Source organism: Brachycentrus maculatus, unplaced genomic scaffold (assembly GCF_059751285.1).
Source record: "Brachycentrus maculatus isolate JH-2025_06_01 unplaced genomic scaffold, ASM5975128v1 h1tg000472l, whole genome shotgun sequence".
NCBI lineage: Eukaryota > Metazoa > Arthropoda > Insecta > Trichoptera > Brachycentridae > Brachycentrus > Brachycentrus maculatus.
The window spans coordinates 852,363-864,376 of NW_028281219.1; the positions used below are offsets into that span (position 1 = coordinate 852,363).

General features: G+C 29.6%; 1 protein-coding gene across 2 annotated transcripts in view; it reads left to right on the top strand.

Moving 5' to 3' along the window:
- The window catches only part of LOC148302235 (tyrosine kinase receptor Cad96Ca-like), a 105,719-nt gene that overhangs the window by 48,785 nt on the left and 44,920 nt on the right, over positions 1–12,014 (top strand). For both annotated transcript variants that reach the window (XM_088271959.1, XM_088271960.1), the window contains 2 exons: positions 6,360–6,607; positions 8,220–8,888. In XM_088271959.1, the coding sequence (XP_088128085.1) occupies positions 6,360–6,607; positions 8,220–8,888 (917 nt within the window). The remainder of the gene's footprint in view (positions 1–6,359; positions 6,608–8,219; positions 8,889–12,014) is intronic.

Here is a 12,014-nt window from a genome sequence, read left to right on the forward strand (position 1 = left end):
TCAAACCCGTAATATAATATTTTGTTTTTTTTTAAGCTTAATCAATAATTACACACATAAAATTTCATAGGCACGGTTACTGTAAAATTTCAATTCTTTTCATTACTGTAAAATTTTAAAAGTTATCGATTACTTCGTATTGCTACATAAGTTCAGCAGATAGTTACCTAGTTTTATATGTATAAATATATTGGATTTTTTTTTTCAATATATTTTGAAAAGTTAAACCTAGATAGTTTATAAAAAGATTAAGATGATCTGTCTAGTGGTTTGGGATAACGTATGGTAATCAGAGAAAGCTCTCAGCGTAATCTTATTATCGTAAAATGTACGAAGTGCGGAATTCAACATTATTTTTCAGGTACAAAGACCGAGCACTTGGGGATGAATTTTTTTGTCAGTATAAATCTACGCTCCTTAATAAATTTCGAAAAAATATCTTCGCGTTGCTTAAATCTGGCAGACTTCCATTCAATGAGAATAAAATAACGATTCCAGTTACAAAACAACACATAAATTATTAAGTTAACGACCTTCATACAAATTCTATGAAGAATAATTGCCATCAATTAAAGGGCTTTCTGTAACCGGAACCAAACCGCAATCTATCAGTTATGACCTTCGTTTAAACCATTTGATTAGGTAGGGCTGAGGGATGCTATTGTAATTTTTGGATTCATAATTCATAATTTAATATTTTTTGTATTTGGTCATGACCACTGTTAATTATATGTATGAAAGGGATGTTTATTAAATAAATACAAATTAAAAATTATATATGTAGACTACGTACTAGGAGACAAAGCCCTGTTCTAACTTAGAACCGTTACTAGGATGAAATACTCTCATTTAAATCTACTTGCATGTCCAGGTTGTCATATAAATTACGCTTATATGCTCATATATTAGGAACCATTGATTCCTGATAATTACTCAAAAATAACACTTTGCTTTATATCTACGTTTCTGTTTTTTTAAGGCTAATAGCACACTTTATATACACACTAATTAAACTGTATTTGTATATTTATATATACATGTATATATATATATATATATATATATATATATATATATATATATATATATATATATATATATATATATACATATATGTATATATATATACATATATGTATATTTATATATATATATATATATATATATATATATATATATATATATATATATATATATATATATATATATATATATATATATATATAAATATATATATAAATATATATATATATATATATATATATATATATAACATATAAACACGCACATGCCAAAAATATATACGAGTATTTTGTAGAAAGCAAAAGCTTTTCCAAACATTTTGCATTTCGTAGAGACTGAAAGTTGTATTGGTTATAGTCCTTTAAAATTATATTGTACTGTAATTAAATGACATATTGTTTTCCTTATAACCACTTTAAAAAAGAAATACTGAGCGTTAGATCATTAAAAATTAACAACAAATACAAGGAAAAAGAAAGTGATTAATGCATCATTTAAAAAATATATATATATTTACATTTAAAAATTGCTGGGAAGCTAGTCGCTAGGTTAACCGTCGCGTTGACATTTTCTCTCGGACACTACGACGTGCGACAGCGGCGATGCTTAGTAAGCATTAATGATTCATATCTACCACGTCAGTATGAAACTATCAAATAATAAAATATAGAAACCAGCCCTGTTCCGCATAGCAATATAATAGAAAACATTACCCCCAACAAATATTATTTGTGTGTATCCGTTTCACATTTTGTGCATAAATTAACCCCATACCAACCCGCCGAAATTGGTAAAAAATGTTTTTTTCGCGATATCGAAAATAAATGTAGAAATTGACATTTCTTTCATTTTTATTGCGATCACTAATTTATTATTCCTTTTAAAATAAAAACCGGAAGAAAACCAAATAAAATTACATTTTCGAAGGCAAGGATATTTTTTGTTGATATTTTAATATAGATCAAAGAAAATATGTATGTCTGGGATTTATGTAATAATTTCTTGAATGTTTTTCGCAGATACTTTGTGGCACATTTTATAAACTTTATAAAATAAAACAACATTGTTTTAACCACTATTTATTGGTTCACTTTTTCCAACCGGTTTCGACAAGAACATTGTCATCCTCAGGGTTTATGTACTAATTCTAAAACATCGAAATACTCATAGTAAGGTTATAATTAACTAACCTTCCCTTACGATACCAAAAACTTCCACTCCACTTCCAGATATGAAAATATGATTTAAAAAAATCCTAAATATTGCTTTTATTGAGCACTGCGCAGCGAATACCTCGATTCCGGATGACAACTTAGAATATATATTTTTTAAATTAGTACATAAATCCTGAGGACGACAAGGTTGTTGTCGCAACCGTTTGGAAAATTGTACCAATAAAAAGTAGTTAAAACAAAAAAGTTGTTTTACTTTATAAAGTTTAAGTGATCAGTTTATAAAGATAGGAAAACATTTATTTTTCTACCTAAGTTTGCACTACCCAATTTTGGGAAGTTATATTTATTTTATTAAAAGAGATTTACTATTTTTTACTTCGTTGGTTAAAAGTTTTATGTTTTTTTTTATCAGAAACCTTCATGAAAGTATGTTAGATTTTTAGAGTATTTTTCCACATACTCAGAGTCACTTGAAACAATTGTTTTCAATTTTTATTTTTTTACTTGAATGAGCTTCTTAACTTATATTTTATCTCACAAACAACAATTTTAATTTTATTTACGTTTTATTATAACCTAAGTACATGAATTTTTTTAGACAAAATTAATTATTATTTATCCGTCAATGGATTAATTTCCTAAGCTAGAAGGGTGAATTTCAACTATAAAAAACTCCCCTCCCCTAACTTACTGCTCTCCTTATTTATAAAACAGTTTTCTAAAAATTATGTTTTAGTTCACATTTAGACCCGAAAATGGAAGCTTAGCCTCCGAAACTAGTAGTCATTAATAAACTCAAGTGGTAAAAAAACAAGTGTTTTCTTCTAAAATTTTTACATGTCTTACCACAAAGTAAATGCCGAAAACATTAAATATAATAATTTAAAAAACTCATTCTTATTTTAAAATATAAATAAAAAGTTTTTATTCTCCATGATTTCATAAATATTTTTTACTGTGTATCCTTTTTTTATTCATCTGAATACATAAGTTAAGTCGTCTGAATTAGTTTAAATGTGCTGAAGTTTTGCAAAATAGAATTCAGTATTAATTTAACGAGTTTCACAATGAACGTGTATGGCTGACAAATCGCTCACTCCTTTCAAGAACGTCATAAATCAAAAATCAACAATTTTCAGTTGTGCATGTTTTTGGAATGCCAAGAAAATGTACTATAGGTACCCCAGCAAAAGCGGCATATTTGAAAATAATATTTACCCGCTACAGGGGAGAAAATGTTGTTTTTGCATTTTGAAGAAAAGGTATTGTTTAATTATTTTTTAAATGTATTAAATATTTTTCAAATGGAGAAAAAACCTTCTGGTTTTACCTAGAAAGATCTGTTGCACAATAAAAAGTTCAATAAGTGGCTTGATATATTTATTTTTAATACATTGTGTTATATTTTCAAACTTTAAAAACGTTCTCCTGAAAAATCAAGTTTTTTGATTTATGACGTTCTTGAAAGGAGTGAGCGAAATGGGAGAATGCATTTTGGTTTCCCATTAAACTGATTTTCATTCGTGGTACGTAACCTTTTTCCTGATGTTAAATAATACACTTACAAATTTTGTAAACGAATTTGAAAATTTTAGCTTCATTAAAATCAGTGTAAATTTGAAAAATTACATATTCAACGTTTTGTTGACTTAAACATACATGCACTGGTACAATTTATGTTAAATTTATTTGCTTAAACAAATTATTTTAAGTTATGATATAAACATAACATAGAAAATATTTGAAGAAATGAACATCTTTCTGAAACTTTCATGAAACGTTCTGCTTCAGAAATTATTATTTTCAAAATAAATGTAATTGTTTGCGTCATAATCTTAGTTAATTAACTAACTAACTAACCATCATGCCACTGCCACGCAGGGGTAGGCAGAGAGAAAAAAATAAAATAACTAATCTGTCTTTGCAAACATTTTCCGCCATTTCCACATTCATGTGTCTCCACATACATACCCACCGTTTATTTCGTCTCTTGATCCGGCCACTTTGAATTATTTGTTATATCTGATCATGCCGAGATTTCCTCTGTCTTCCTCTGCTCCGTTTTTCAACTACATTCACCTCTCAAAAAAGTTTTTTCGTTATATCCTCACTTAATTGTTCCCCATATCCAAACCATCTCATACCTTTCACAATTTTTATTTAAGCATCATCGTTAAAATGAGGAAAGGTATGTTGAGATGGTTTGGACATGTGTAACGAATGAACGAGGAAAGAACGGTTGAACAAATTTATGAAGCAAATGAAATTTATGAGGAAGACCGAGAAAAAAATGACATTATTGAGTGATCTTGTCAGTAGTTGAAATAATCGGCGGGTATGGGTGAGGAGATGCATGAATGTGGAAGAGTTGAAGACTTATGTCATAAGTTTGAAAATGCCCTAACAAGGCGTAACAATTGTCACAGAATATTTGTTTTTATGTTTTAAAAATAAAATAAACATTTTGGTAGACTCAAATCGGAGTTTTCTCTTTCTCTGTCTGTCCCTATAGCGAAGCTACGCGATGGATAGTTAGTTAGTTAGCTTTAAAAAACTTACCGATTATTTCAAGGGTGGATCTGACAACTATAATATATTTTTTTTGACATCTGACAACCGCACAATGTTTTTATGCCTTTGAATCCGTCTCCTGGATAGAATTGATTCGTTATTATCGTTCGTTTGGCTGAAGACAGTCGATATCGAAAATAATTTTCTTTTGCGTTTTTAAATTTCATGCCAAGACTTATTTTACGAATATTTTTTATGAGAACAAAAAAAGGTTTTTCATGAAATATTTTCCCTCCAGTTCAATGCTAAGCCCGCTATTAGGTTATGTAATCCAACCTCTTCATTAAAGAATTCCTTAGTGACCTTGTTTTTTTCTTGTATTGAAGAATAAAGCTTGGGTTTTATTTGTTGTTTATAAATATGAAAGAAAATAAGTGATTTCTTAATCTTTTTCGACTGGATTCTTTTCATTAAAAAATAGTCGTTTTAACGTTTATTAATGTCGGGTTGAATTAACTGCATCTGTAAATGTTTTTTTTTGTTAATTAATGAGTCAAAGTATTTTGATAAACATCAATTTAAATGAATGACCCTTTTTTCTTTGTTATACGATATCAATGTAGAGGTCTCGTACATTGGTCCAGTATTACGTTTAGATATCTATAGTATTGTTACATCATACTGTAAGGTAAATAATCTAGTGTTATTAAATAATAATTTTAAAAAATGTCAATCAGCTGGTTAAATTAGAAGTATATAAAAAATAAACTTTATTTCTGACTCTCTCCTAAAAAAACATATATGTGAACTGATTCCGAGTGAATCTTACCTACGTTCAAATAGATTAAGCTATAATACATTTATATTACATTTGCAAATTTCTCAACCAGAGGCAAAACCATCAGCCAAAATTTCCTCTTGGTGTAGGCCTTGTGGCCTTTTTTTTAAAAGAGGGATAAGCCTCCTGCGATGTTGATTCCCAGGTGTCAATTTCTCTCTGGTGGTCTGCCTGGGATTTGTCTACCTTGGGTTTGGCCGTGCAATGTAGGCGAGTCTCGATAGCTCCATTATCTTCGCATGTGCTTACCATTGTGTCTTCTTTGTTGCCTTTCTTATCTTACGACATCTTCGACCTCATTTCTCATTTCCTAGTTTCCCTAATTTAATCCGGTAGACTCTAGCCAAACATGCTCCATAGAGCCTTCACTTCTGATACTCTTAGCGTGATTTTTGATTCTGCGGTCGTCTGTGTTGAGATGCTAAATGCTACAATTGATTGACTACCCACATCTTAAAGAAATCCGAGACCATTGCATATATACGTTTATATTATTTACTTACTTTCGTATGTTTTTATCGCTAAAGTCCTTTCATGTTCTTTCGACAACCATAAAAGCAAGCTAGCTGCCCTCTCAATTTCTAACACTCTTAGCGCGTTTTTTGTTACTACGGTATCCGTTCTGCATTCGATCCTATTTGTCATAATGGGTCACACACAAGTTTTATACATTTTAAATTTGATATCTTCATATCAAATAATAATCCCTATAAATTATCAAAACCCCCACATTTTTCCTCATCGATATTGAGATGTAAAAAAATGTACGCATTTTTAATGTAATTAATTAATTTACTTTAATTTTGTTTTAGCATCGTCACAGAGCAGCGAAAACACCCCACCTGTGATGCTTCTGGACAGGAACTGGAGAATACCTTCGACAGAGGCTGTTGGTGCCGTGGTGACAAGGGTCCGTGCCGAGGATATAGAGAGAGATCCACTCATATTCGGATTGGAGCCACTTCATCACGGTCCAACCCCAATAGGACAGCCCCTTCTTCCATTCACGATAGATAACACGACGGGGGTGGTGTACCTCAATGAAAGTTTGAGAGACAAGGTTAGCGTTTTGATCATAAGCTTTCATTTGCGCTTGATTTAATGTTTTTTATGATACTTTGTGACACATTTTAAAAAACTTTGAAAAAAAGCAAAATATTGTTTTTGACCACTTTTATTATTTACATTTTGAATATGTCGACATTTTTGTTCACAAATTTGGGTTTCTCAACATAAGAGTAATTTATTTACACTATTACATATTAGCATAGATGAAGAAGAATATGGAAGTCTGGGTATTTACAGGGTTTATGACCTGTCAAAGGCTGGTTATGTAATCACTTTATATAATTTTAACATTTTAAATAATAGAGATGACTTATTTCAAGGGTGAAATGGTTTTTAAAAAAGTTTTTTTTTGTGAGGCGAATGTGGTTGATAATAAAAGCGGGGGAAGACCGAGCGAAACTTGGCATATTTATTAAGTATTTCAAATAATTAAATTTGGTTAGGTCAGGGTTGAAATAATCGGCGTGTATGTACAAGAAGATATATGAATGTGGAATAGGCGTAGATTGTGTGCAAAGACAGATTGGTGTGGCGTTCTATTCTCTCTGTCTACCCCTGCGGAGAAGCAGCAGTATGATTGGTTTTTTTATTGAATAAAAAAATATATATTGATGATTCAAATTAAATGTTGTATTAAAAAAATTAAAAAAATTGACGTGCACTATTATAAAACACCTGATAAAAAAAACTGGCTTTAGTAATATATAGTTTCGTTCAGATATTTGGTCTAGTAAAAAGAAATCCATTATATTTGCATGAAATTGAAGTCTTTATTTACCATAATTAGAATAATCCAATTAAGGTTTGACTTTGTTTTGGTTTGACTTTGTGAGGAATGTCCCAGGGCTTACGACCTGGCATTAGGCTGGCCGAAGCGATCAGTTTATACACATGTGTTTATGTTCACCATTTTTGTCATTATTGAATATCCATATAGCATTAATTTTGAAACCTGTATATATTGACTTTGTGAGGAATTAAGAGATAAGGCGTAGGACGCAGCAAATCTTGGTCACAACTGTCGTCAAGAAAAGGCGATTCAGTTGGCTTTGCTATGTACTCCGAATGCCACCTGAGAGCCTTAATCAAGCTTGCCTCTTTTACAAGGCATCAGGTTCGCGCCGCCCAGGACGACCACTGCTGACAATTCGTCGGCAGTTCTCGTAAGAACTTCAGGACGCGGATCTGACTTGGGACGATGCAAGGGAGCTGGCAACCGACAGAAAAGCCTGGAAATAGTTTGTGGACTCCATATGCTCCACCTAGGGAGCGGATATGGTTTTAAAAAAAGGTCAAATATGCACCATTTTGTTTGATAATTTGTTGGCATTTTGAAGGTAATTTCATTATGCCTCTCTCGTAGAAACTCTTGTCCCTATTGGTAAAAAACTGAGACAGTCGATTTTCACAAGCTTCTCTCGATGTCAATTTTTCACCAGCCAAATCACTCGCCATAGACAGGAATAGGTGGAAATCACTTGGTGAGAGGTCCTTATATTTTGGTGCTAATATTTTGTTTTTGCGGTAGCTTAATGATGACTTTATATGACGTAACAAAAAATGTATACAAATAACGGAAATAATATATGTACATTTTTTTACAGGCTGGTCAAGACATATTTCTCTACGTGACTGTTACGGATGGAAAACTGACAGCTAAAAATGAAGTGTGGGTGAATATCGTCAACGCGACGGCAAGAGATGGTTCTCCCCTGAACTATTACCCCGGTGGAGGAGTAGCAAACGGACCGCCTAGAGTGAGACCGCCGTTCCTTTCCCTGCCAGGATTCAACCAGCGCCCTCAAATACCACTAATCCCACCAAATCTCAACATCTACAACCAGCCGACCGGAAGCAACTACAGACCGGATGAACAAACAAACCAAAGCAATAACAAAAACCGAAGAGTTCAAACTAAAACGTACATTGAAGACGATTTAGATATAAGTAATGAAACCGAGACAAAGACTGCTACGAAAACGACCCAATTACAACCGACAAATCCTCTTGTACCTAAGTTTGATTACCCACCAGGGACAAGACCGGACTTGAAAGCCAGCAAAGACAAGGAAGTTCACTTGTTGACAAATGAAATACAGTCTAAAAGTCCTGTCAATGCCACAGAAGGGGCTGTGAAATCAGTTCCTGACCTTACTGCGACTATTGTACCAGTGGCATCAGTTTGTGCCATATTCTTCATTGTTGGAGTGATAGCGTTGGTGTTTAGGAAGAAGATATGCCTCTCCAGATCCAAGGCCAAGAAAGCGAAAATGGTGAGTTTATTCAAAGTATTTCTGAATTTGGCAAACCTCTGAATCACGAAAATTTCGAGGGTTGTAAAAATTAATTTCCTCGTGTTCATACACTTTATATATTTTTGAATAAATGTACATATATATTTGTTTTTACACTAACATCGAAACAAATAAGGTGACACTCTTATCATCTAAAAAATCTGCACATAAATGTAAATTTCGATTTTTCTGATGTTCATGTATTTTTTTATTAACTGGATGAAACCTAATATTTTAAGTTCACAAATGACTTTTGAAAATTTAAAGAAATAACTAGCCTAATTATAACCTTGGTAAAATTATAAAATCACGTTTTCATGAGTCTCTTACGTCTCATATGTAAAACAATCCAGTTTTAATCTCGCATTCTAGTTTCAAAAAAATAAAAGGACTTCTATTAAATAAAAGATTTATCAAATCAACCATTGATTCTGTCTCGAACTCAAACATGAAACAATATGAGATTTATAATATATGCATAAGTTGATATAAATTTAGTAGTGTAGTTGTCAATCATAGGCAGAATAGTGATAGTTGCACGTATATAAATCGATCACTTAAACCAGCCACTTTAGCAGATCAAAATCTTCCATGTTCTTCTTCATCTTTGTTGAAATGTTAATACGTTTTATATTTTTTTGATTATTTTTTTTCTGGAAAAATATGGTTTTAAATTCTTAAATATATATATATATATATATATATATATATATATATATATAAATATATTGTATATATATATATATATATATATATATATATATATATATATATATATATATATATATATATATATATATATATATATATATATATATATATATATATATTATATTTATATATATATATATATATATATATATATATATATATATATATATATATATATATATATATATATATATATATATATATATATATATATATATATATATATATATATATATATATATATATATATATATATATATATATATTTTTATTTTTTTTTCTTTTTTTTTCTAATTCTATCACTAGCAAATAATTATGAATCGTTGCAAAAAATATTACCTGAAGTCGGAAAAATTATAAAAGATGTTGAAATCTTTCTGTGGTTTTTATTAACTTAATTAATAATCTGAAGAAAAGATTTTAATTGGAGAGTATTCGGTAACATTGGAGAAATGTATTGTATAAAAATTTTAACAAAACAGGCAATTAATTTTTTTAACGTCCCATAATAATTTTTTTGAAAAATACATTTTACTTTAAATTGTTTGGTAAGTAATCACTTTAGTCAGTGCGTTATAAATATTTGATAAACAATAGATTCGTCTGAGTACTAAAAAGTACCAAGTACTTAGTATAAAAATAGATATTTTAAAAATACTTTTACGTTGACAATCGAAATTTAAAATATTTGTTTTTTGTAAAAATTCTTCGAAAAATTACAATGGCGATCCAATATTTTTTTGCAATGCTAAACAAATTCTCTCTAGGTTATTCAAATATCAATATTTTAAATCATTTACCAAAATTTATTTTAAGTTTTACAAATTTATATCACACTTCATAACGTTGAATTGGCGCCATGCAGAAAGAACTTTAGAACGATGAAAAAATGTATACAAAAATAATTTCATAATTAAAGAAATTTTTTAAATATTAATAAAAGACATATGAAAGAAATTCAGAGAGTTATAAATACCAACGTTATTATTATACATTTATAAGAACATAATAAAACAGCAAAAATATACTTTGTTCCACTTTTATAATATTTGACCAGTTAAATAAAATATAAGTGAAACAACCTGAATTGCTTTTTTAAATTATTTAATAAAATTCAGTTTCACCAAGAAATATCAGTGAAGAACTTATATAAACAATAATCTTAGAACCATAAAAATGGGCCTTAAGTTCCAATTTAGAAAAGATTTAAAGAATAAAATAACAAGCTTATAGTTTTTAAACATAAATTTTATTTGACCAGCGCAGCGCAGCGACCGGATTTTGTCGTAATCGACATCATCACACCAGTCTGATGACGTTGGTTACGGCAAAACCTGGTCACTGGTCAAATAAAATTGAAGTGTAAAAAACTATGAAGTTGTTTTTTTATTATATAAAATGTGTTCCGCCAAGATACAAGATAGACATGTCAGTATAAAACGTAAATGTATTAAAAAGATTTTTGATCTTTTACTTTGAATTTTAATTAATTAAATGATTTATTCTACGTTAGATTTTTTTAATAACCTCCTTAATTTGAAATGTATCCGAGTCTATTTGATTAAAAATGATAAAAATACATTTGACTTAGCCGAAGAATATGTTGCTCTGATTTTTAATGTTCGCTACTAATCTAATGAATAATTCGGATTTCATTAAAATGTGATTTTCTCGAAGGTTAGACCTTTTCAAAATCATCGATCACTTGATTATTTTTTACGCTTCAGTGATTTTATCATTTGTATAGGATTTGATTTGATTTAGAGAGTCGCTGACAAAAGATACGTATTTTTTATCAAGTGTTCCATCCTAAAATTTGATTGAAATAATTTAGAAATATCTAATATGGATTTTATTACAATTTAAAACTACAAATTTTCAGTGTCGAAGTTTCAATATAAAACTATTAAAATATTTCTTCTTTCGAAACGAACAAATTTATGTAAATAAATTGATACAAAGGAAAATCATCCAGATAAAATTTTTATTTTGAATGATTTCATGAAAAGTAAAATCGAATATTTCAAAGAAAAATTCAATTAAATTTATACTTCTGTACAAGCACTCTTTGCTCTCTTATTTTAAACGGTTGTATAAGGTTCAAACATTGAACAGTATCACTAGTATGTTTTTTGTTTGCTGAAAAGTAATAACTTCCAACCAACCTAATTTGTTTTTAGAAAAAACCTCTTAGATCTTACTGTTTGTGTCTTTTTTCATTTGTGAAATCATGCTGTAATCTAAGAATTTTTTTTTATCCTTACAATATATTTTTTTCTCCCCAAATGATGACTTGGAGAATCAGGGTTTGGGTGCAACATTAATACACTTTTGAATGAGCACCATGTCTGAAACGGTTAATTATCATATATATATATATATATATATATATAT